The sequence below is a fragment of the Marmota marmota genome, unplaced genomic scaffold (genome assembly GCF_001458135.2).
Source record: "Marmota marmota marmota unplaced genomic scaffold, marMar, whole genome shotgun sequence".
Classification (NCBI taxonomy): domain Eukaryota; kingdom Metazoa; phylum Chordata; class Mammalia; order Rodentia; family Sciuridae; genus Marmota; species Marmota marmota.
The window spans coordinates 19,977,232-20,004,991 of record NW_026000026.1 but is presented as its reverse complement, the minus strand read 5'-3'; the positions used below and the strand labels follow the sequence as shown (position 1 = coordinate 20,004,991).

The 27,760-nt window shown below is 36.3% G+C and overlaps 1 protein-coding gene across 5 annotated transcripts in view; it reads left to right on the top strand.

Moving 5' to 3' along the window:
• The window catches only part of LOC107139494 (Ral GTPase activating protein non-catalytic subunit beta), a 65,437-nt gene that overhangs the window by 33,469 nt on the left and 4,208 nt on the right, over window positions 1-27,760 (top strand). For all 5 annotated transcript variants that reach the window (XM_048810954.1, XM_048810953.1, XM_015482400.2 and 2 more), the window contains 8 exons: window positions 613-822; window positions 7,067-7,225; window positions 10,448-10,613; window positions 12,869-12,991; window positions 15,603-15,739; window positions 22,435-22,543; window positions 23,301-23,379; window positions 27,159-27,307. In XM_048810954.1, the coding sequence (XP_048666911.1) occupies window positions 613-822; window positions 7,067-7,225; window positions 10,448-10,613; window positions 12,869-12,991; window positions 15,603-15,739; window positions 22,435-22,543; window positions 23,301-23,379; window positions 27,159-27,307 (1,132 nt within the window). The remainder of the gene's footprint in view (window positions 1-612; window positions 823-7,066; window positions 7,226-10,447; window positions 10,614-12,868; window positions 12,992-15,602; window positions 15,740-22,434; window positions 22,544-23,300; window positions 23,380-27,158; window positions 27,308-27,760) is intronic.

Below are 27,760 nucleotides of genomic sequence, written 5' to 3'. Positions count from 1 at the left end.
GGGGGCACCTAGGAGACACTCAAACAAGAACATAAGATGGTGCCAGGCGTGGTGGCACATGCCTGTAATCCCAGTGACTCTGGAGGCTGAGGCAGGAGGATCATGAGTTCAAAGCCAGCCTGAGCAAAAGTGAAGTGCTAAGCAACTCAGTGAGATCCTGCCTCTAAATGAAATACAAAATAGGGCTGGGGATGTGGCTCAGTGATTGAGTGTCCCTTAGTTCAATCCCTGGCATCCCCTTCCCCTCCCCACCCCCAGAAAAAGATGAGGTGATGGTGCAGGATGAAGATAGATAGTGATCTGGAAGTGGAGGTAGAAGCAACAATTCTGTCCCTTTTCCTGCCTATTTGAAGAGGAGCAGAGATGGAATGATATCATTTACAGCCAGGAGATGAAGGAGCAATTATGAGGCATTGGGGAAGTGTTTTTGGTGTAGTTTTAACTTTGCAACATGTTTCCTTAATTATATGCTCTATTTTGAACTGAAGTACAATATTGATCATTGAAAATTATCTTCATTTTCTTTGTTACTTTTAACTTTATTTAAAATTAAGAGTAACCCGATTATTTTTATAATAGTTCTTCCAAACTGAAATATTTGCTTTATTTCAGTTAGAAGAGAGACATGAAAAATTAAGGAGTGGCATGGCCCAGCAGATTGCTTATGAGATACACCTTGAGCAGCAGAGTGAGGGAGAGCTGCAGAAGAGAAGCTTTCCTGACCCCATTACGGATTGCAAGCCCCCACCACCTGCCCAGGAATTTCAAACAGCCCGCCTTTTCCTCTCACATTTTGGATTTTTGTCTTTAGAGGCATTGAAGGTAATTTTCATGAAGTTTAATCAATAAGTATATTCATAAATTAATATTCAGTTTGTGATAACTATAATATTTTTATGAAGATAGAAGAAAAAAATTTAAGACTAATTACACTGCATGAAAGTAGATGAAATTCAGTAGGTTATATAGCATGAGCTCCAGGACAATTCACCCCCTCATCTCATTCAGAGTTCTGTCTAAGGGGACAACTTTGATAAAATACCTAGCTCTGAGTTTCCTTGGTCAATACAGGACCCATGTTGCACATGTAAGTGAAATCTACAGATAATTAGAAAAGGAATGTTAAAAATCTTCCCATAGTCAACTTTATTATGGTAAGTGTGGGCTATAGTTGTTTCAGTTCATTTGTATTACTTTTAAAAAGAATAAGGCTAATTCTGTAATATGTAAGCCATGTTCTTCTTGTGTCGTATGGTTGGTTAAGATCAGACTTCTAGGTTTATGTCCTGGTATCACTGCTTGTCAGCTATGTGGTCTTGAATGACTGGCTTTCTCAGTTCCTTACTTGTAAGGTGGGAATGATAATAGTATCCATCTCTTCAAGTGAAGATTTACACATGTAAAATTCTTCAGGCAGTACTTAACACAAAGTAAGCCAACTCTAAGATAAATATTGCCTTTATTCTTAATTCCATTATTTTTAAACAATTTATCTTTAAATAGTATTTAAATTATCTTTAAAATACTATCCTTGTTTTTTAGATACAGAAATAAGCTTTAAAATGTGTAATAACTTATTTAAAGGTAGATTGGGAGTTTATTCTAAGGCCTGTTTGTTTTGAAAAGTACAACTGAAGATTGTGAGGCAAGATATTGTTTATTGCCAAGGTTGTCCTCTGCTCTTACTCCTCCCTAGCAACTATCGGGCCACAGGCCATTTAACTTTTCTAGGAAAGCAGGACGACATTGCTGTGTGATTTTGGATTTTAGCATGAAGAGAGAAAATATTTTAAGACTGTAGAAAACTGAGTTTGTGATGGTGAATATGAACATAAAATCTCTTAAAATGCAGAATAAAAGAGCAGAAAGAGGAAAATAAGAAGAAATACAGTGGTAAACAGGGAAGGCAAGAAGCACAGATCCAGCATACAAATGACTAGTGATATTCCTAGTAGGAAAAACAGAACAGAGTAGAGCAGTAAATAAAAATACGGTAGAAGAAAATCATTATATCTTGTGATGAGGACTCCTAATAGCCCTTCCCCTGAGATTGTGATTTTTCCATTCATGCTTTCTATATTAGTTGAAATTTTTAAGCTTTCAAGAAAATTTTCAGCTAGGCGTGGTGGCACACACCTGTCATCCCAACTCCTTGGGAATCTGAGGTAGGAGTATCACAAGTTCAAGATCAGCCTGGGCAACTTAACCCTATTTCAAAATAAAATAATAGGAGCTGAAAATGTAGCTCAGTGGTAGAGCACTTGCGTAGCATGCTTGAGGCCTTAAGTTTAATCCCCAGCTCTGCAAAAAAAAATAATAATAATAACAGTTTTCTTCTGTATGTGAACATAGGGAAAAGTCAAGAAAGGCACCTGGTTTATTTTATGAATGTTAGCATATTTCTAATTACAAACATGACAGCACATACAGAAACAAACAAGTACAAATTAGTCTTACTTATGAATATGTGTACAAAAGTATATAAGTGAATGCTGGCTAAATTTTGAATTAATAACATGTTAAGTGAATGATCTTGCCAGGCACAGTGGCACATGCCTGTAATCCCAGCGACAAGGGAGGCTGAGGCAGGAGGATCTTGAGTTCAAAGCCAGTCTCAGCAATGAAGAGGCACCAAGCAACTCAGTGATACCCTGTCTTTAAATAAAATACAAAATAGGGCTGGGGATATGGCCCAATGGTTAAGTACCCCTGAGTTTTATCCCTGGTACCAAAAAACAAAAAAAAAAGTGAATGATCTTCCATGACCAAAATTTATCCTAGCAGCTCAAAAAGAAATAATTCTTGCAAAATATTAGTAAAATTTTTAAGAAAACCACTGATTCTGTAGGCAGATCAGTTAATAAAACAATGCATCAGTGTTTAATACACAAATATTCTGATTAAAAAAAAATATAGGACTATTAGTGTAGGTCCTTATTAAAGATCTCTCTGAAGGGAGCCTAGGAGCAAACTGGAGGCACCTTTTATAAAAATCAAAGGTAATGTCTTCTTTGACTACTATTTAACAACAAGGAATTTAAAAAAAATTTTTTTTTAGTTTTTGATGGAACTTTATTTAATTTATTTATTTATATATGATACTGACAATCGAACCCAGTGCCTCACACATGATAGGCAAGTGCTTTACCAGTGAGTCACAAACCCAGCCCATAAGGAATTTTTAATGAATGAATCTTTTAAAACTTTTTGGTCTTAAGTAATTATAAATTAATAGGAAATTGTAAAATAAAAGTGCAGGGAGATCTTCCCCGAGGACAGTATCATATATAACTATAGTACAGTATGAAAATGAAGAAAGCTAATAAAATATTAAAATAAACTAAATAAGAGGTTAAAAATCATGGTCTGGGGCTGTATCTCAGTGGTAGAGCACGTGCCTAGCACATGTGAGGCACTGAGTTCAATCCTCAGCACCACATAGAAATAAATAGGGGTATTGTGTGTATCAGCAACTTAAAAAAATTAAAAAAAAAAAAGATAAAAATCATTGGAAACAGAGAGACAGTTTGCACTTGATATGACTTCTAATTAGACAATCATAAGGGAATCAATATAATATTTAAAATAAATGAGAATTAAGATTCCCACATAAAAATATATAAACTAGGAGGAAGTATATAATGACTACCTATAATATCCAGTTAAAAATACACTGCAGGGCTGGGGATGTGGCTCAAGCGGTAACGCGCTTGCCTGGCATGCGCGGGGCACTGGGTTCGATCCTCAGCACCACATACAAATAAAATAAAGATGTTGTGTCCACCGAAAACCAAAAAATAAATATTAAAAAAAAATTCTCTCTCTCTCTCTTTAAAAAAAAAAATACAGTGCAGCTGGGTACCGTGGCGCACGCCTATAATTCCAGCGCTCTGAGGCGGAGGCAGGAGGATCACAAGTTCAAAGCCAGCCTCAGCAACCTGAGTTCAATCCCTGGTCTCCCCCGCCCCTTGCAAAAAAATACAATGTAAAAACATCCATTTTCAGCTGTGACAGACAAAAGTTGCCTTAAAAAACTATGTACAAGATCTAAAAGAAACTTTTAAAAAATTAAGATATATAAAGTATGTACATGTTATGTTCCTAAATTAGTCATTCAAAAGAACAAACAGAACACATCTTACTTTTTGGGGGGCGGTTCTAGGGATTGAACTCAGGGGCACTTTACCACTGAGCCACATCCCCAGCCCATTTTTGTATTTTATTTAGACACAGGTGTTACTGAGTTGCTTAGCACCTTGCCGTTACTGAGGCTGGCTTTCAACTCTCAATCATCCTGTCTCAGCCTCCCAAGCTGCTGGGACTACAGGCATGCGCCACTGCGCCCATCTCACATCTTACTTTTCAAAAAAGTATAAGAACACTTTGCTCACAAGATGTAACACGCTGCAGTTCCACAATTCCTTATCTGTGATTTCAAAGTAAAAACTAGATTTTGTTTTTTTTAGTATGTTTGTAACAAATTCATCTAGTGGCAAAATCTGCCCTGAATTAACACAAAGTTTTTGGAATCATTACTTATTTCACTTGGTATGAACACTGTCCTGTTTGAGTGCAGAATTATTAATATCCTTGATTATAAAGTGTTGTCCAAACCCTTGCTAGGAATGATATATAACAGACTAAGCAGACCAGGTTCACAATCTTTACCAATGTGAAAAAGTAATCCTTGCCATCCCTGGATGATGCTTTACTGAAAAATATTATGGTTCACAGGACCTTGTTTGGTAAGGTAAGATGAAGATCTCAAAGAAGATAAGGGATTAGGGTGAAAACAAAACACAAAATGCATTTTAACAAAAATTAACAGATTTTGCTTTTTAAAGTTTCAGGTTTATAGAATGTTTGAGCAAAAAGTTTAAAGAGTTTCCATATTCTTCCCCATACCCCCACTCCAGTTTCCCCCTTTAACATCTTCCATCAATGTGGTACATTTGTTACATCAATGAACCTTTTTGATATATTATTAATTGAAGTCTATAGTTTACATTAATTAGCTTTACTCTTTGTTGTATAGGTCTATGGATTATGACAAATGCATAAATGTATAATGACAGTTCACCATTATAGTATTACATGAATAATTTCACTGCTCAAAAATTCCATTATGCTCCACCTATTCACTTGCTCTCCAAGCCCCTGGCAAACACTGATCTTTGTACTGTTTCCCTATAGTTTTGGCTTTTCCAGAATGTCATGTAATTGGAATCATATATACATACAGGCTTTTTTTACTTAGCAATATGCATTTAAAGTTCCTCCATGTCTCCTTGTGACTTGATAACTCATTTCTTTGTATTGCCAAGTAATATTCCACTGTATGGATGTACCATAGTTTGTTTATCCAGTCACCTATTGAAAGACATCTTGGTTACTTTCAAGTTTTGACAATTATAAATAAAGCTGTTATAAATATTCTGTGTAGGGTTTTGTGTAGATTTGCATTTTTAAGTAATTTGGGTAATAACCAAGGCATTTAATTGCTGCATTGTATGTAAGACTGTGTTAATCTTTTTAGGAAACTGCAAAATTGTCTTCCAAAGTAACTGTATCATTTTGCATTTCTACTATCAATGAGAGGAAACACCTTTTTAAGCAGTACTAGAAAGCATGATATTATAGAGAAAATAGAATCCAAAATTATATGCACACTGTAATTTCAGTATATTTGCGGGGGATACTGGGGATTGAACTCAGGGACACTCAACCACTGAGTCACATCCTCAGCCCTCTTTTGTATTTTATTTAGAGACAGGCTATCACTGGGTTGCTTGGTGTCTTGCTAAGTTGCTGAGGCTGGCTTTGAACTCGTGATCCTCCTGCCTCAGCCTCCTGACCTACTGGGATTACAGGCATGTGCCACCGTGCACAGCTCAATTATCTTTTTTTAAAAACTTGTTCCAATTAGTTACACATGACAGCAGGATGATTTCAATTCATTGTACAAGAATAGGGTACAACTTTTCATTTCTCTGATTGTACATGATGTAGAGTCATGTCAGTCCTATAATCAATCATGCATGTATCTAGGGTAATGATGTCTCTCTCATTCCAGCATTTTTCCTACCCTCATACCCTCTCCCCTCACTTCTCTCTGCCCAATCCAAAGTTCCTCCATTCTTCCCCTGCACCGCCCCCCCCATGTGCGCCATTATGGATCAGCATCCATATATCAGGGAGAGCATTTGGCCTTTGGTTTTGGGGGATTGGCTTATTTCCCTTAGCGTGATATTCTCCAACTCCATCAATTTACCTGCAAATGCCATAATTTGATTCTCTTTTAATGCTGAGTAATATTCCATTTTGTATATATACCACAATTTCTTTATCTATTCAACTTTTGAAGGGCATCTAAGTTTAACTCTTGTGAATTGAGCTGCTGTAAATACTGAAGTGACTGCATCACTGTAGTATGCTGATTTTAAATCCTTTGGGTATAAACTGAGGAGTGGGATAGCTGGTCAAATGGTAGTTCCATTCCAAGTTTTCTAAGGCCTCTCCATACTGTTTTCCATATTGGTTGCATCAATTTGCAGTCTCACCAGCAATGAATGAGCATACCGTTTCCCCCACATCCTCGCCAACACTTATTGTTGCTTGTATTTTTGATAACCGCCATTCTGACTGGAGTGAGATGAAATCTTAAAGCAGATTTTTTTTTTTTTTTTTGCGGGGCTGAGGATCGAACCCAGGGACTTTTGCATGCAAGGCAAGCACTCTACCAACTGAGCTATATCCCCAGCCCTTAAAGTAGTTTTGATTTACATTTCTTTAGTTACTAGAGATGTTGAACATTTTTTTCATATATTTATTGATTGATTGTATATCTTCTTCTGAGATGTGTCTGTGACAACAAAAAAAAGCGATTAAAGAACTAGAAGGAAGTATTTTTAAAATGTTAAATAATTTCTTTAGGATTATGGCTGTGTTTATTCCTGACACTTTAACTTTTTAATTTAATGTTTATTCAACCAAAAGCAAATCTTACTTTATAATTAGAATAATGATACAGAGATAAAACTTTCTCTTTTTTTTCCTTTAATGGTAGGAACCTGCAAATAGTCGTCTACCTCCTCACCTTATTGCACTTGATTCCACGATACCTGGGTTTTTTGATGACATCGGATATCTGGATCTCTTGCCATGTCGTCCTTTTGACACAGTTTTTATTTTCTATATGAAGCCAGGTCAGAAAACAAACCAAGAGGTAAGAATTCTGAATTATTTTTCTTTTTGGCAACATTTTGTGCTATAAATACATAAGATTTACATAAAAGGTTTGTCCTTATCCTTGGTAAGAAATGAAGACTTTCTATGAACTAGTTCAGAAAGAATTAAAGAAATAGAAAGAATTAAAACTATAGTATTTAGTGTTCTGAGTCTTTTGACTCTCAAGGAGTGTAGTTTAGAGTAGAATTGTAGCATGTCTTTCTTTCTCTTAACGAATTCATATTCATGGGCAAAAGAAAATAAAATACATATTAGCTACAAAGAGCTCAGGCTAGCTAGACCAAGTGAGCAACAGGCTCCCCGCTTGAGGTTCCTTCCAGGTAAGCTCACAAACAAAAGGTATGCATAGTGCACAATGCAGGGAATGATGCATGAGGTAAAGGATAAAAACACTATGTAGCAGAGGAGAGTAGAAGGAAGATAGAAGATAGGTGGGAATGTAAAACTAAGAGCAAAATGGCAGAAGATTTGAATTTTGTATTGGAAATTAATATTTAAAACATGGAACGGGCAGTTCCCAACTAATTAGGAAAGAGTCAAAGGAAGGTTTGTAAAATACAATACTCAGATGTGTGAGGGCACTATGACTTAGAATTTTACTATAATCAACTTAGGACTATTAACTAATAAAATCAGCACTTTTTTAGAAATTTACCAAAAGTCATACCAAAGTCAAAAAATGTTTGCTTGAGAAGCATTATTTTAAATTTTGCACTGGTGATCTACTGGAAAAGAAGTTTTTGAGAAAGTTCTTCCTCATTTCATGTTATTCTTTCAGTAACTCTTATATTAAGTGTGTGTTCTCTATTAGGTCCCAGGTTACACTGGAAAATAAGTGCTACAAGGCTTCTGGCTTTCTAGAACTATTGTCTAGACAGGACAATTAAATAAGCACCCATTGTAAAGTATACTAATGGGGCATTAAAATATGTCTTAGGAGCCTTAACAGGAAAACATAACCTGATTTTTAAAAAGCATCCTGGAAAATGGGACGTTAAGCAATATTTGAGGTGTTCATTAAAAAGGCAGAAACAGATTATGATAAGACAGTATTGCATCTTTATGGAATTCATTATGAATGCCAGTGTGCTTGGTACTTGGGAGAAAATAAGTTAGTGACAGGCAGATATGAAAGTGGTGGACTCTAGTTTTTTAAAAGAATCTCAGTAAATTGGATTAATTACAGGAGCTGGGGATGTATTTTGAAAAGACTCTCGTGTGTTGTTCACTTGAGAATATTGGAGCCATTTTTCTCCTACCTGTTAAAGAATACATAAGCCCTTGAGGCAACTCCTAAACCAACCAGTTCAATTTCCTTAGGTTCTAGAGTCTGGGGTGACCAGGAAACAAGGGGTTTCTCAGGGGCTTCTTTGGAGTGGCTGAGACCTTGCTCTTCCTGGCCACAGGTGATTAATTTCTAACTGCCAGAAAGTGACCTGCAAGTTGAATTTGATTCACTTACTGCTTCTTAACTAAATTTTTCAGAAACTGTTAATTTAAAAGCTTTGCTTCTGTTTAATAGCAAAAACTAGAACTGGTTAGCCAATTAGTTTTTTGATAGAAGAATATGAAAGGATGTGGTTGAACTAAACGAGTACACTTCTGGAGACAATAGTTCTGTGTTTAAGAGGTAAACCTGGCAATGATACAATATATTGAGGAGCAATATGTGTAACTTCCCATATTTTTAACTTTCACAGGCGTCTGCATGGTCTTGGCATATTAGCATTGTCTGAATGACATCAGTGATCTGGGGACTGGCTGCATCACAGTCATTGGGGGGAGTTTTTAAAAAATAGTGATTCTAGGATCTTGCTTTGGCTAATTTTGATGTATGTCTGGAAAATCTAATGGACTCATCTTTAACACATTCCCCAGATGATTTTTATACACTGTTCCCCACCCCTTGTTTTATTTTTAATTTGAAGAAGAATTTCTTATTTTCTTTTATTTAGAACAGAGTGTTTTAACAATCGCCCTGTTGCCATCTTGGGTCAGATAATTCTTTGTTGTGGGGACTGACTTGTGGTTTTTTTTTTTTTTTTTTCTTTTTTAGTTGTAGATGGACACAAAGTATCTTTATTTTTATGGGGTGCTGAGGATCGAACCCGGTGCCTCACGCATGCAAGGCAAGCACTTTACCGCTGAGCTACAGCCCCAGCCCCTGACTTGTGTATTTTTAAACATTTAACAGTACCTGTGGCCTCTTCCCCTAGATTATTCTACTATAATCCCCAGCATTATTCTACTGGTTGAAACAACCAAATATGTCTTCAGATATTGCCAAATGTCCCCTGGAGGACAAAATCACCCCGAGATGAGAACTGCTCTTTTAGAGCAAGAGGTTCTCCTGAGATCAGTAGAAAGCCCCAGTGTTACACTGTTTGTTTGGTTTTATTTTTAGTTTTTTTTTTTTAGTTTTCAGCGGACACAACATCTTTGTTTGTATGTGGTGCTGAGGATCGAACCCGGGCCGCACGCCACTGTTTGTTATTAGTGGGGAGGAGAGAATCTTTTGGTCACTTCATTTTTCCTGGAATGACTGTATTCTTTCCTTTGGACTAAGAAAAGAGTATTCTCACATTTAGTAATATACCTAATCTTTCAATAAAGAATTCAATAATTCTTTTTTTTTTTTTAACATCTTTATTTGTATGTGGTGTTGAGGATCAAACCCAGTGCCGCACACATGCCAGGCGAGCACGCTACCGCTTGAGCCACATCCCCAGCCCTATTGAATTCTTAATAGGTTTTTACTTTTGTAGCATTTGTCAAGACTTGTAGTTAAATAATTACATAACTATATAATATTTTTGTAAATTAACCAGGTTATTAACTCTGTGCACAGCAAGGACATTGTGTCTTTTATTTATTTTTAATAAATATGTCAGACTCAATAATTGTTTCAGCAAGAATGGAGCTCAGGGCTTTACCTACATTATCTCATTACCCTTCACTACCATTATTGTTATCCCCATTTTACAAATGAAGAAAGTGAGGCAAGTTAAGAAATTTAAGGCCCAGCCAATCCAAACATAACTCGAGCACTTATTTTTCACAACAGTGATGTATTCTCAAATTTCTTCTGAACTGGATTTTAATTTTTTCAGAAACTTCAAAGCTAATCAGTTTTATGAATACTTATTTTAGTATGTTCTTAAGTTTCCTACATGATAGCTGATGATGTTATATATTTCAGATTTTAAAGAATGTGGAGTCTTCCAGAAATGTTCAGCCACATTTCCTAGAATTTTTGCTCTCCCTTGGCTGGTCGGTAGATGTGGGCAAACACCCTGGCTGGACAGGACATGTTTCCACCAGTTGGTCGATTAACAGTTGTGATGATGGGGAAGGGTCTGAACAAGGTAAAACTCAATCATAATGGTCATTTGTTTCTTGTTTTGTTTCTCTTGATTCCCTGCCCACTCCCCGCCCTTTATTATGAATTTGTAGTTTTGTTTAAAAAAAAGAAACGGTGGTATAAAAGAAAAGTCTCCTTCCTTCAATCTCAATCCTCACAAAGAGTCACTTAGTATATATATTCTTCTAGACAGTTCTTGTGTATATTAAAGATATTTATATGCATAGTGGTAGGTGAATTAATACAGAATCATTACAGTGCTGTAAGTTCCTTTTTGTAATGTGAGTAAACAAATTCAGTTTTCTATAAAAATACTATAATAAGTCTAGGTTATCTATAACAAACAATACAGTTTCCTAACAAGCAAGTTTTGTGTAATAAATACAGTTTTCTATTAATAGGTATGTTTTATAGTGGCTATTTAAAAAAAAACAGTTAAAGGTTACATTCTTGGGACATCATATCAAAACCTTTGTAGTAAACAAGCTGACTCTCTCAGAAATTCTTGCCCATCTCTGCAAATTCTTCTGAGGAACTATAATCAGGATAACAAGGGACCAGAGCAGTATAAATTTAAACTTAAGACCTTTGCCCCACCTGGCTAATGCATTTTGTTCCTGGGCTCCTGAAGTCATTGGAAGGTTCTCTGTCTGAAGTGAGTAATTCCTATGTTGCGCTTTGAATTTTCTCAGTTCTTATGTCAACAAGATTATATTCTCTCAAGGTTTCCATTTATATATCATTGTGACTTGACCTCTAGTTTGTTCTAATTTTTACCACAGTTGAAGCTATAATTTTAATTTCCATATACCCTTGAATATATGCTTGAGTATATCTGTACCCTCCCATAAGTAGAATTGATAAATCAAAGTATATGCATATTTTTTTTTCCATTTTATGACTATATCACTTGGGTGCTTATGGTTTTAAGTAACAGAAAACCTGACTCAAACTAGCTTAGATATTGAAGGTCATTTTTTTGCCTCATGTAACTAAAAATTTCAGAGATTGGGTAAATTTTCTGTATCATTTGAATAGCATTTGTTTTCTTTCTTTGTAATTTTCCTTTAGCTTTGTTTTCTACATCTTAGCTTTGTCTCTGAAGGCAGCTCAAAGATTTATATGGACATACTACACTAACCTGAAGAGAGAGATTAGCTCTGTCTCAGAATCCCTTTACTCCCCCAATTTTTGCATTGCACAGTAATTAGACTACGTCAAACCCATCCCAGTGGCAAGAAAAATGGAATGAGCCTGATAAATAAGGTAGAGCTGGTATTTAGGTAAATCCCACCCATACTGCAGGCCTACTATAGAGTAGGGGCAGGTGGAGTAGATGTTGGGGCAGTAACCACAGCGTCTACTGCAGTAGATAAAAGTGTCCAGCCTGTGTTTTAAGTGGTATTACTAGAACTCAGCCACATTTTACTTAGGTATCGTCTGTGGCTACTTTCATTCTATAATGGAGAATTAAGTAAGTGTGGCAGAAACCATATAGCCTGCAAAGCATAAAATATATACTAACTGATCCTTCACTGGAAAAGTTTATTAACCTCTGGTCTAAATTTCTTGTTTGCCATATCTTCATCGCATCTTCTAATCCATTATTTTCTATTTTTCTTTCTTTCCTGAGAATTGCTTGTTCATTTCCTCTGCCCAACTTTTTGTCAAGGTGTTGGACTTTTATGTTAGGACATTGTGTTCATTTTAATTGAGAACAATACTACTTCTCTGGAGTGTTTTTTTTTAATTCAGTCTTGCTGGCTAAGAGCAGATACTTTTACTAACTGCCTGGATATTTTTTTATTGTATTATTGACCATTGGGGAATGTGGAACAGCAGCAGAGCCAAAGAGCAGTTGAGAGAGACCAGGGACAAAAGTACCTTGAAGCAGGTGTCTGCATACATACACTCTGTCCCTGCTCCTTTCAGAGGGACTGTGGTGGTCTTCCTTTGATTATTTACTTGTCTTAAAATTACTGCTCCCTCACTCTGCCTCATACAGAGGAGATAAAGATCCTGCTAATCAGAAGTGGGTCTGCTATAGAGTAGTTTCAAAAACTATGAAACTATGATTTTATGACTTAAAGTTAGTATAAAGACATGTAATGAACATTTGTAGTTTATTCATCTTACACACTAATTGGTTCTTGTTAGAAACATGCATTCCTCTAGTGTCACTTTATTAGCATTTCATGAAGCACAAAGATTGGTTTTCCACACTGTTCAAAGAAGTAATGTAGTGTTTCTTATTCCTAGATGAGGTGGTTTCCTCTGAAGATGCTGGGGCTAGCATTTTCAATGGACAAAAGAAGGTGCTGTATTATGCTGATGCCCTGACGGAAATAGCTTTTGTGGTTCCTTCTCCTGTGGAGTCCTTGAGTAAGAACATTTTTTGGCATGGTTCTGTTTTAGTATCTATTTGTATATTCAATATTATTGTATTGGAAGAGATTTTGAAATTATCTAAGGCACTCTCTAGCTTCTAAGGCATTATAACTATTGGATTATATACAGATACAAGATATTATCTTCCTATAACTTTCTGATAAGCCACATCCACAGCCCTTTTTATATTTTATTTTGAGACAGGGTCTCACTAAGTTGCTTAGGGCCTCGCTAAATTGCTGAGGCTGGCTTTGAACTTGCAATCCTCCTGCATCAGCCTCCTAAGACGCTGGGATTACAGGCGTGTGCCATCACACCTGGCTCTTGTCTTTCTTTCATAAAATTTAATCAGTATGTAGATGGCTTGATTTCCAATTTGTTCTTTGCAAATTATAAGTGAGCTCCTACCTCCTTTCCTAATCCCATATGAGAGACTTTGTATGGAACCCCATAGAATCTTACAAATAGAAGGATCTTATAATGGCACCAGGCTGATCTTCTGACATTGAGCTGGAAAAACTTGAGCAGCCTAGAAAAGGTGGCGTAAGGATGACAGTGTTTCATACTTCTTAGTCTGAACTCACAATCTTATTTTGCGTAGAACCTTTGCATTTTGCACACTAAGCCTGTTTCTTCATGTCTGATCAGACAATAGGTGAAAAATGTCACCTTTCTGAGACATTTGTAGGGTGGGGTATCTATATTACACTTTCATAGTCTCATCTTCAGGCTAATGATTTTTGTTGGGCCCTAGTTTGGCAACTTTCCAACTTTATACTTGGACCATTGATTTCTCACTCTGGGCCCCTCCCTGTCTTATACCCTAGGATCAGTTACATTCCTGGCAGGAAGGGCCTTCCATGATTTGGGTCACTATCCTAGCAGCTGCTTGCCTTCCTAGCAAGACTCTGTCTGCCAACCTAATTGCAGAAGCCAGGACCTGTTTCCAGTTGGCTGAGTACCTGCCTGTTTTCTCTGGCTGAGCCTGTTTGCCACCAGCAAGTTTCCCAGAACTAGAGCCTTGTCATCCCACTATAGCTCCCACAGTTAGGTGTTTGTCTCCTGTCATGAAACATCCCCTATGTCTGTTGTGCCCCATTCCAACTCAAATTCTGTTTCTTGATTTTTTTCCCAATTTTTTTTTAAGTTTTGTTTTTCAATGCTTGTCTCTCAACCAGATTGTTCTTTAATCTCAGAGACTAGTTCCTCTGTAGCTTTTGGATATCCTACTGTCTACTTGGCACTGTGCTCTATGAATATGTAATAAAAATTATTCAGAGAATAACAGATGCTTTTATTATATTCTACATCTGAAAAGTATCTTGTTTTCTAGTCTGCACTCTGTTGTCCCATAGATCAGGAGAGCCAGCAAACTATAATGCACATGCCAAATTCAGCCAAGAATGGGTTTTACATTTTTAAAGGGTTATCAATAAAATATAAAGAAGAATATGCAACAGCGACCTATGTGGTCAGCAAAGCCTAAAATATTATTACCTGATCCTCTACAGAAAACATTTGTCAGCCTTGCTTTAAAAATAGTGCTTGTTAAAAATGAAATTATGGGGGCTAAGGTTGTGGCTCAGAGGTAAAGCACTTGCCTAGCATGCATGGGGCACTGGGTTCGATCCTCGGCACCACATAAAAATAAAATAAAAGTATTGTGTACACCTATAACTAAAAAATAAATATTTGAAAAAAAAATAAAATTATGGCTGGTACACATGTAATCCTAGAGATTTGGGAGGCTAAGAGGTGGGAGGATCACAAATTCAAAGCCAGCCTCAGCAACTTAGGCCCTAAGCAACGTAGAAAGACCCTGTTTCTTTTCTTTCTTTTTTTTTTTTTTTATTATGTTGTTCAAAACATTACAAAGCTCTTGAAATATCATATTTCATACATTTGATTCAAGTGGGTTATGAACTCCCATTTTTTACCCCGTATACAGATTGCAGAATCACATCGGTTACACATCCACTTTTTTACATACTGCCATACTAGTGTATGTTGTATTCTGCTGCCCTTCCTATCCTCTACTATCCCCCTCCCCTCCCCTCCCCTCCCATCTTCTCTCTCGAAAGACCCTGTTTCAAAATAAAAAATAAAATAAAGGTGGCTAAGGATGTGGCTCAATGGCTAAGTTCCCCTGGATAAAGTCCCCCACACACACCAAAAAAAAAGTATGGTATTTACAGGAAAATGGATGGAACTAGAGACCATAACGTTAAGCAAAATTAGTCAAACTTAGAAGGTCAAGGGTTGTATATTTTCTCTCACATGCAGAAGCTAGAGAGGAAAAAGGAAAAGAAAGATGGGGGTGAATTTTGTAAAAGTCAAAGGGAGGTCAGTGGAGGAAAGGGACCAAGGTGAGTGAAGTGGGAAGTGCTAGGGAGTGGTATTAGTCAAATTATATTGTTATATTGTGTGCATATACAAATATGTAACAATAGATCCCATCGATATGTATAACTTTATACACCAATAAAAAATGTGGAAGAAAATAGTGCTTGTTTAAGTAATTTAAGTAGACTAGTTAGCATAATTAAACTTTTGCTCCAAAGGAGTAGCAGGTATGATCATTGATTTTTTTTTCTTTACTCCATAGCTGATTCATTGGAAAGTAACATCTCAGACCAGGATAGTGACTCAAACATGGATCTTATGCCAGGAATTCTGAAACAGCCATCCCTGACACTTGAGCTTTTCCCCAATCACACAGACAATCTTAATTACTCACAGAGGGTAAGTCATTTTGTTGCTATCTCTCCAAAATTTATGGTGGAATGGGCATAATTATTGAATCATGTCTACAAAGTTTCTAACTTTAACCTAGAGAATAATTATAGGAGAGTATTGACTCATTAATAATTGAAATCTTTTAAATGAAATTCTCCTAATTATTTTTTTCTACTGTGCAACAAGTAATTCCTAAGACAGCCTTTGTTATTTTTCTTTATTTTGCCATGTTTGTTTCTTTTACCCATACCTTTTTCACTAAAGGTATAGCAGTAGCTGTACATTATTCACTAAAGGTATAACAGTAGCTGAACGTTCCATATCTTTAAATCATGAAATGTTCAACTTTGAAGTGTGATCATGTAGAGATTTCTAACAAACAAACCAGGAATGGAACCACCTTATGACCCAGCTATCCCACTCCTTGGTGTGTTTTCTAAAGAACTATAATCAGCATACTATAGTGATACAGCCATATCAGTGTTTATAGCAGTACATTTCACAGTAGCCAGGTTATGGAGCAGCCAGATACCTGTCAATAGAAGAATAGATAAAGAAAATATGATGTTGATGTACAAAACAGACATGGAGACCAATGGAACAGAATAAAAGACACAGAGAAACTCACATCAATACAATTATCTTATACTAAACAAAGGCACCATAAACATGCATTGGAGAAAAGATAGTCTCTTCAACAAATGGTGTTCAGAAAACTGTCAATCCATATGTAACAAAATGAAATTGAACCTCTACCTCTCACCCTGCACAAAACCCAACTCACAGTGGATCAAAGAGCTAGGGATCAGACCAGAAACCCTGCACCTACTAGAAGAAAATGTAGGCCCAACTCTCCACCATGTTGTATAGGAACTGACTTCCTCAATAAGACTCCTAAAGCACAAAAAGTAAAATCAAGAATCGATAAATGGGGGGCTGGGGATGTGGCTCAAGCGGTAGCGCACTCGCCTGGCATGCACGGGGCACTGGGTTTGATCCTCAACACCACATAAAAATAAAAAATAAAGATATTGTGTCCACCTAAAAAAAAAAAAAAGCTAAAAAATAAATATGAAAAAAAAAAGAATCAATAAATGGGATGGTATCAAATTAAAAAAGCTTCTTCATAGCAAAAGAAACAATAATGTGAAAGAGAGAGCCTAAAGAATGGGAGAAAATCTTTGCCACCTTGTACCTCAGGTCGAGCATTATTCTCCAGGATATATAAAGAACTCAAAAAACTCAACACCGAAAAAAAAAAAAAAACAACCCAATCAATAAATGAGCAAAGAAGCTAAACAGACGCTTCACAGAAGAAGAAATACAAATGGTTAACAAATATATGAAAAAATGTTCAACATCTCTAGCAGTTAGAGAAATGCAGATTAAAAGCACGCTAAGGTTCTATCTCACTCCAGTCAGAATGGCAATCATCCAGAATACAAGTAAAAACAAATGTTGGCGAGGATGTGGGGGAAATAGGTACACTCATACGTTGCTGGTGGGACTGCAAATTGATGCAAACACTCTGGAAAGCAGTATGGAAATTCCTTAGAAAACTTGGAATGGAGTTCAGGGTTGTGGCTCAGTGGTAGAGCGCTTGCTTAGCATGTGTGGGGCACTGGGTTCGATCCCCCACACCACATAAAAATAAACAAATAAAATAAAGATAGTGTGTCCATCTACAACTAAAAAAAAAAAAGTATTTAAAAAAGAAAGAAAATTTGGAATAGAACCACCATTTGACCCAGTTATCCGAATCCTCGGCATATACCCAAAGGGCTTAAAATCAGCATACTGTAGTGACACGGACACATCAATGTTTATAACAGCTCAGTTTATAATAGCTAAGCTATGGAACCAACTTGGGCGCCCTTTGACAGATAAATGGATAAAGAAATTGTGACATATATATACACAATGGAATATTACTCAGCCATAAAGAAGAATGAAATTATGGCATTTGCAGGTAAATGGATGGAATTGGAAACTACCATACTAAGTGAAATAAGCCAATCCCAAAAAACCAGAGACTGAATGTTCTCTCTCATATGCAGATACTAACCATATGGGGAACGGGGGTAAAAAAGAGTAGAAGTTCATTGGATTAGACAAAGGGGAATGAAGGGAAAGGTGGGTAGATGGGAGTAGTAAAATGAATTGGACGTAACTTTTCTATATTCATATGTGGATACATGACCATTGTAACTACACATCATGTACAACCATAAGAATGGGAAATTATACTCCCATGTGTGTATAGTATGTCAAAATACACTCTATTGTCATGTATATCTAAAAAGAACAAATAAAAATGCCTTGCCCAGTCACCTTCCATCTGCCACTGTGGACCTCTGAACTTCTCTGATGCTGATTACCCATAACTGTCCATACCCTACCTGATACAGAACAAGGGCTTTGGGTTACTTCCCCCAACTTCTCCCTCTTTCAACAGGAAGCAGTTTGGAGATGTTGTCACCCATTTTTCCATAGAAATGGAATATAGAAATTGACAGGAAATATAATAATGATCCACTTTATTTTTTTATTGATTTTATTATTTTTTTAAATACACTGCAGTAGAATGTATTAAAATTCTTATTACACATATAGAGCACAATTTTTCATATCCACTTTATGCTTTTAACATAGCCCTTGCTGCTGTGCCACTGCAACTTATTATTTTTAAAAAAATATTATTTTTTATTTTTAGGTGGACACAGTATCTTTATTTTATATTTATGTGGTGCTGAGGATCGAACCCAGTGCCTCACATGTGCTAGGCAAGAGCTTTATCACTGACCCACAAACCTAGTTGCTGCAACTTATTTTAAAAATGGACCTTTCTTTCTCTTTCTCTTTTTCTGCTTCTCCCTAATCTCTCCCCCTCCCTAATCTCAGGGGAAATAGGATTACCCCGTTCCTGCTGATGGGCAGATAAACCTTCTTCTCCTTTTTCTCAAAATAAATAAATAAAAGAACCAGTTTTAAAAATGAAGGAAAAAATGTGGTACACACACACACACACACAATGGAGTTTAAGTCATAAAGAAGGATGGAATTATGGTATTTGCTGCTAAATGAATGGAACTGGAGAATATCATGCTAAATGAAATAAGCCAGATTCACAAACTTAAGGGTCGAATGTTTCCTCTCATAGGTGGAAGCCCCAGCAAAATAAGGGGGAAAGGGGCATGCGGCGGGGAGGATCAGATATCATAAAGATACAAGGAAGATCAGTGGAATAGAAGGAAATTGAAAGGGAGAGGATAGAAAATGTGGAATGAATTTGACAAAATTATGCTACTTTCATGTATAAATACAGTGAATTTCACCTTTATGTGTATACATAAAGCACCATTCAAAATAGACAAGTAAACAAGTGAAAGGAAGACCAGAAAAATAGAGGAAAGAGAATGGGGGGAGGGAGGAGGAGAGGCGGGAAAGGGGAAGATACTTTGGATTGAAATGGAGTAAATCTAATTTTGATTTTTATCAAAATAAGCCCAACTATTATTTGTAACTATAATGTATTAATTAAAAAAAAGTGTGACTATATAAAAATGGCAACACTTTGGAGAATAACTTAGTATAGCAGTTCTGCTTATCTGCCATCTCACTTTTTTTAAAATACTTTTTTTAGTTGTAGATGGACACAGTACTTGTATTCATTTTTAGGTGGTGCTGAGGATTGAACCCAGTGCCCCACACATTCCAGGCAAGTGCTCTACCACTGAGCCAAAACCTCAGCCCCTGCTATTTCACTTTCTACCAATTTGTCAGCCATGTTCAACCAAGTTCCAAAATATTAAATGGAAAGTTCTAAAAATAAATCATTCATAAGTTTTAAATTATACACTATTCTGTATAGCTTGGTGATTTCTCATGTGGTCCTACTTTATCCTGCACAGGAGGTGACCCATCCTTTTGGACAGCGTATCTACACTGCATATGCTACCTGTTAGTATTCTTGGTCATGGCATTGGGGCATTGCAATGCTTGTGTTCAAGTAACTCTTACAAAGGAACTTAATGCTACATCATACTACTTTTGTTCCTCTCATCATGTTGGTACTATATCATCTTACATCATCACAGAAAGAAGGATATGGATATAATATAATGTTATCTTGTGAGAGAGAGAATATATTTATACAGATTTTATTATAGTATATTATTATAATTATTCTATTTTATTATTAGTTATTGTTAATAACTCAGTATCCTAATTTATAAACTGAACTTTATCATAGTTATGAGTGTATAGGAAAAACATAGTATATGTAGCAATCAGTACTAACTGGTTTCAGGCATCCACTGGCTAGGGAGGTTTTGAACATATCCCCTGTAGACAAGGGGAGATTGCAGTATGTGAATAAATACACTGTGTGTGGTACAACAGCCCCTGCTAAAAGAAAAAAAGTTTTTGTTTTATACTTTTTCTTTCTTTTCCAACAGATGTTATTTCCTTATCTATATTTTCCCTCATGTAATCTCTTATTAATTTTTACTGAAAAATGACCAAGTAAGTGGTAGCAAGAGTATAGGACCAGATCATGAGTACAGGAAGATTAATTTAGAACAAGTAATTTAAAAGATGAAAGAAGTATAAACTTGACTGAAGTTATTCTGCAATTTTACAGGATTTTAGTTTGGCTCCTTCCATGGTGAAGATTGTCAACATAGGCATCTGTTTTAAAAGGAATATGGGAGGGGTCCTACCTTTAAAATTGATTTAGGAAAAACCATCAAGTTATATACTAGACTCCCTGAGGTACCAGTCTTGATTTTGCATATCCAGAGTTTTAAAGTTTTCCTGAGTACAATTTTGAGAGGATCAAGTGGTAGTAAAGTGTGGCAGCCAGAGCAAATGTCAAGGTTAGCTGCTGGAGTACTCATTTTCTGAATGCCATTGCAGTTCAGCCTTCAAAACCAGAGAATGATGACTCTTAAAGCACCATGTGTTTACTTACCATTTACACTGTAGACTACTTACAAACTCAAAAAAGGAAAATCAAATGGTTATTTCAATAAACACAGAAAAGCAGCTAACAAAACAGTATCACCCATTTATGAGAAAAATTCTCAGCGAACAATTAATAGAAGCAAGCTTCCTTAACCTGATACGGAGCATTGACTAAGAACCTACAGCTAACATTATACTTAACACATTGTACATTATCCTTGAATGCTTTTCCCCCTGAGATGAAGGACAGGTAAGGCAAGTTCCTATGATTTCTGTTTAAGGGTCTTATACAGAGAAATAAGTCTAGAAAAAGAAATAAAATGCATAAAAATTGGAAAACAAGAAGTGAAACTACATGTACTGCAGATGACATGATCATGTATGTAGAAAGTGTTAAAAGAATCTATTTTTAAAAAATATTTATTTTTTAGTTATAGGTGGACACAATGTCTTTATTTTAGTTTATGTGGTGCTAAGGATTGAACCCAGTACCTCACTCATGCTAGGTGAGCACTCTACCTCTGAAACCACAACTCCAGCCAAAGAATGTATTTTTTGCATCTGTTAGAACTATTGAATGAGTGTAGTGTGTTGGGGAAGATTTTAAGATGACCTCAAGTGACCATTGCCCTTGTAGAATGTCCTGCCCTTATGTGTAGTGGAACCTGTGAATATGATGGGATATCCCATAATCGAGCTGCATTACTTGGCAAAGGGATTTTGTGGGTATAATTAAGGTTATTTTGAGTTAGCCAAATGGGAGATGACCCACACAGACCTGACCTCTCAGGAGCCCTTTATATCTAGGGTTAGAGATCAGAAATGGAGAAAATTAAAGTTAAAGAAAATTAAATGCCATGCTGCTAAGAAAATAGTCCCTGAATGTGCTGGATTGGTTTGGGAGAAATCTTGGAACAGTCATTTTCTGTGAATGCAGAGTAGAAGCACAAATCTGGGGGGCTTGCCATGAACTCTGGCCATTTGGTGAAGACATATTTCTGTGCTAATGAAAGAGTTTAAATTTTAAAATTTAACTTACGTATGGGATTTCCCTTTTCTATATATGGACTTGGTATAGGGCTTTAGCACAACCAGCTTGCTGCATGCCCTAACAGTGGGTTAGCTCAGAATGCCAGTTTGCCAAGGGAGAGCCCCATAGTCCTATTAGCCTTGGAGAGAAATGTGAAGCCAGCTGGGTGGCAGGAAAGCCAGAGCACATTGTTCTTGATAGGAAAATCCCAAGAATTCTTTTTGCCGATAAGGAAAAGGATTAGGCCTAAATTGCTAGGAAACATCTGGTCTGAAAACTAGGAATAACTTGCTGATATGAGACATTTTAGTGTTTCCAGGCAAAGTAGTGATACTGCTCTGATGGAGAAAGCATCCTTTTTCTGGTTATAATATAGACTCAGATCCCTTTAAGCCCCCTTTAAAACATAGCAAAATTAGCAATAAGGTAGGTATGCAAACTAAAATTGTTCAGTATTCCTTGTCTCTTTTCCTTTGACAATTTCAGGACTTCATTTCCTCTTTCTAGGTTAAGACTGATTAAAAAAAAAAAAAAAGAAGAAGAAGAAGAAGCCAAAGAAGTGTTTTCTGGCAAATGTATTTTGCATTTTTTTTCCTGAAGTGATTTCATGACTTGATACTTACATTGTAAGCTGAATATCTTACATAAATGTACGACTGGGTAGTTTTATGAAGTCTGCACTTTTTCTCTCCTCTTCTTCATATAGCTCAGTCCCAGTTCCAGAATGAAGAAGCTGCCTCAGGGTCGCCCTGTGCCTCCTCTTGGACCTGAGACAAGAGTTTCTGTGGTCTGGGTAGAACGCTATGATGATATAGGTATTGTATAAGGATGTTGTCCATAAATAAAATAACAGAATGACAGTGACCTGCCAAATGTCTGAAGGAAGTGGGAGCAGAGGCATGTTGTAGTGGCCAAGAGCAGGGATTAGAATCCAGCAAGCCTGGGTTTGTGTCTCATCTCCACTGCTTTAACTCCACTGCATTAACTTTGAGATTGTCCATCTGTAAAATGGAGATAATCATGCCACTTATTTCACAGTTGTAAAGATTCTATGAGACTAGTTGATAGAAAACTTTTAACTATTTCTATTGGTATCAGAGTTAATGTCCCAATCTTCCCAGGACCTCTGGAGAAGGGAAGGGGAAGGATTTCATACACAATATTTCCATGTGCTCTGTCTAGTTTTAATATAAAGGTTAATTTGTCTTTAAGTGTCCTACTATGGATGTTTTTTTGTGGTTTTTATGTAAGCAACATGAGAGCGTTAGAAATGCATACTTACCTTAGAATCCCAGAGTTTGTGGGAAACTACAATAGTTGCTTTCCAGCCAAACCCTCACAGACCATGGATCATGTTCTGAAAATCCTTCACTTTAGATGAACTTAACTAAAGTATTTCTTGAGGGAGGGTTTTTTTTTCTTTTTCCATCCAGGGGAATCATTAGGATTACATAGGAGAGCATGGTCTATATATTTGTTGTCTGCCTATGTAAAGAGATTAGAAAATTGGATTTCTTATTGTTTGGGGAAAATGAGAGGGATATTAATTTTAATGTTATTATTTCTTTGCAGAAAATTTTCCCCTTTCAGATTTGATGACAGAGATCAGTACTGGTGTGGAAACTACTGCAAATAGTAGCACTTCTCTGAGGTACATTTTTTTTTTCATTTGCTTGAAGCTTATCAGCATGTCTGTTTTTATGTCAGTTGTAGCTTAATAAAGAAGGAATTATAGGGCCTGGAGTTGTAGCTCAGCAGTAGAGCGCTTGCCTTATACGTGAGGCACTGCATTGGATTCCCAGCACCACATTAAATAAGCAAATAAAATAAAGGTCCATCACAACTAAAAAGAGATTTTTTTAAAGAAGGAATTATAAAACAAAAAGATTAAAGGCAAAAAATAAAAATAAAGAATCAAAAGTTTGTACATACATGCACAAGGTTATCAAATTTGTGAGAATTTTTAAAAAACACTTTATTGAGGTATGAATGATACATAAAAAGTTGTACACATTTTAAATTTGTTTTATTTAATGAGCTTGGAGATAAGTATGAATGAAACCATCATCACAGTCTATGCTGTAAGCATCCATCATCTTCAGAAGTTTTCTCCTGCCTTTTTATTTATTATAATTGTTGTTATTGTTTTGTGATAAGAACACTTAACATAAGACCTACCCATTAAGCAAAAATTTAAGTAAACAATTCAGTATAGTTAACTTTAGCCACTGTATTATACAGTTGATTTCTAGGACTTATTTATCCTGCATGATGGAAACGTTTTACCATTTCATTAATATCCCTGTTCTCTCTCTCTCCATCCCCATTCTACTCTCTGCTTTCATTGATTTGATTGTTTTAGATTCATCATGTAAGTGGTGTCATGTAAAATTTGTCTTTTGATTGGCTGGTTTATTTCACTTGGCATAATGTTCTCCAGATTCATCCATGTTACTATAACTGGCAGAATTTCCTTCTTTTTAAAGCTGAAAAATATTCTGTTGTATATATATGTGGTATATTCTTAATCCATTCATCTCTTGGGACATCCAAGGTGCTTCCATGTCTTGGCTGTTGTGAATAATGCTGCAGTGAACATGCAAGTGCAAATAAACCGCTTTGAGGTCCTCTTATATATCCAGAAGCAGGATTACTGTTTCACATGGTAGTTCTGGGTTTTTTTAAATTTTTTGAGGAATTGCCTTAATGATTTCCATAGTGGCTGCATTAATTTACATTCCCATTAATAGTGTACACGGATTCCTTATTCCCTATATCATCACCACACTTAGCCTTGTTTATTTGTTCTTTTAAATGGTCATTCTAACTGGTGTGAAGTGATATTTGATTGTGGTTTTAATTTGAGTTTCCCTGATAATCAGTGATGTTGAGCACTGAATTTTTAAATAATATAATTAATTCCTGTTTTACATTTGCCTGTAGTAAAAGGAAAAATGGAGAAGAGGCAGCAATTAAGTATTAATGAAGGGGCTGGGGTTATAGAGCACTTGCCCAGCATGGTTGAGGACTTGGGTTTGATCCTCAGCACCGCATAAAAACAAATAAATAAAATAAAGGTTAAATTCTTAAAGCATTAATGAAGACTGTGTTAATAATTATGACAGAAATGATGGAGTTAAATTGGAAAAATAATCATTCTGGATAATAGCAGTTAAAATATCCTAATCTAATGAGCTATTTAACGGGAAAGTATTTTGAAGTAAAATGTAATATTAATTTTGTTATTATGGGGGCTGGGGATGTGGCTCAAGCGGTAGCGCACTCGCCTGGGATGCGTGCGGCCCGGGTTCGATCCTCAGCACCACATGCAAACAAAGATGTTGTCCGCTGAAAACTAAAAAATAAATATTAAAAAAAAAATTTGTTATTATGTTAAAATTTCTGTTTTACCTGCCCATTTACAAAAAGAATAAGAACAGAATATGATTCTAAGATAATAACGTATTGTTTAATCTTTATAATTTTCAAGACATTTTGCTTGTTGGTTTTTGGTTTACAACTCCAAGTTATAATTATCATTCCTGTTTTACCAGTAGGATAAAATATGCCCATAGAGGTTTATTCCTCAGCCCTATGCACTCAGTAAATGCAGAAGAAGGGATCCAAACCCAGGCCTTTTCCCTCAGTTGCTAATCTCATCTCTACATCACAGAGCTGTCCCCAAACTTAGTATTTTAACTTCAGTTCCTTCTGTTTACATCATCTGATACTAATTGCATATAAGATGAACTTATTCTAACATTGTTAGATTATTATTGAAGAAAACTTGTAGAGATGGTGTTTGTTCATTTGTTTGTGGTACTGGGAATTAAACCCAGGGGTACTCTATGCTTGAACTACATCCCCAACCCCCTTTTTTTTTTTTTTTTTTGAGACAGGGTCCCAATGAGACAGTTGCTTGTTCTGGTCTCTAACTTGGCAATCCTCTCTCACCTTCCCAAGTAGTTTATTTTAACACTATCATTTAATTTTTTTTTCTAAAAAAGGAAGTCATTCTTAAGTTTCATATTTTTCATGTTGAAGTAATCTTAAACAAATTACAGATTTCATAACATTCTAAATATATCAGTATGTATTCCTTAAGAACATTTTTCAGATAGCTAATGATAACATTATCCCAATAATAAAGTTAATAATACTCACATTTCTCCACATTCCCTAAAAATTTCTTTACAACTGGTTTATTCAATTCAGAATTCATTCCACGACTATGCATCTGGTGTTAACTCCTTCCATCTCTTTTACTCTAAAACAACTTCCTTTTTATGCTTCATGATGGTGACTTGCTGAAGAGACTATGGGATAGTTGTCATAAGGATGGCATTTCTATAGCTAGTTGGAAATAGACCTTTAACCGACTTACACTGTTTTGTGGTTTTAATCTTTTTAGGTCAAAAGTTGTAATAAGGGGCTGGGGATGTGGCTCGGGCAGTAGCGCGCTTGCCTGGCATGCGTGTGGCCTGGGTTCGATCCTCAGCACCACATACAAACAAAGATGTTGTGTCTGCCGAAAACTAAAAAAAAAAATAAATATTAAAAAAATTCTCTCTCTCTCTCTCTCAAAAAAAAAAAGTTGTAATAAGATATGGCTGTAAAATTTGTATTTTATTGGTAGATTAGCAAAGTTTAGAATTCAGCTTGGGGACAGAATTACTCTAGGATTTATTATTTTTTAAATGTCTTGAAAAATTAACTCAGTATTTCTTTTGCTAAACTCACTTTGCCTCTATAGAAAGAAAATGTGTTATAAAGAAAAAAGCCCCCAGCTTAGAGCATCACATAATAACATGAGTACCTCCAGATGGGTTGGCCAGTCCATGATGTGTGATATGTGACTCACTTGTTCAGAGGTGCAGTTGCTGACCTTAGCATCTGCCAGTCAGTTAGTGGCTCTAACAGCTTTGGCCCTGCCAAGATGTGGCCATTTATCACCTCAGCTGAAGAGGCCACTTGCCGCCAGTTCAAACTGATGACCCTCCCAACCTCTTCTCTTGACTTCCAGAATTTCCACACTGAGCTTCAGCTGTTTCTCATTTGCTCTGAGGTATATCCTCCACTGTGCTGGAATTCCCTGCACTCTGGCAAGTACATTATGTTCCGTACAAAAGGGAGAGCTAAGTAGAAGTCCCATAGCTTGCTGCTGGATTCGCAGCTTCCTACAATAGATTCTTGGCTTTTCTATCTTTTCTCCCCAGTGGTTTTCTAAGCATTCTTCTCAACCTTTGTTGACATAAAAAGCCTGACTCCAGAAATGAGCACTTAGAGCTAAGTGTTATGGATACAGCAACATGGCCTCCCAGAAAGAGGATTGTCAGCAACAACAACAGGAGATGCGGGCTGTTCTGATGCTACATATGGGGGACTTTAGTTCTTATGTGTCTGAGCTGAAAAGACGTTTCTTTTCTTTAGATCTACAAATCTTGAAAAAGAAGTTCCAGTTATCTTCATACACCCTTTAAACACTGGATTGTTCCGGATAAAAATCCAAGGAGCCACTGGAAAATTTAACATGGTCATCCCTCTTGTGGATGGGATGATAGTCAGCCGGCGAGCACTCGGTAAGGTCTTCATGTGCGCTGAAGGACTGAGGTTTCTTTCCTTCGTTCTTTTAAAACTTTTTTTGGTACTGGGGAGTGAAGTCAGAGGCACTCAACCACTGAGCCACATCTGCAGCCCTATTTTGTATTTTATTTAGAGACAAGGTCTCGCTGAGTTGCTTAGGGCCTTACCATTGCTAAGGCTGGCTTTGAACTCTCAATTCTCCTGTCTCAGCCTCCAGAGCCGCTGGGATTACAAGTATGCACCATCACACCCAACTCTTTTAACACTTTTATAAACCAAAAAGTAGTAAAAATAAAGAAAAGATACTATTACTTTCTAGAGTCTATATGTAGAAAATGCTACTGTTCTTGTTAAAAAGGAAGCACGTTTTGTTCTGTTTTAAACTGTCTTTAGTAAGTGCAAATGGGACTTCACAAACTTTGAATATTAATCAAGGAAGATATCTGTTT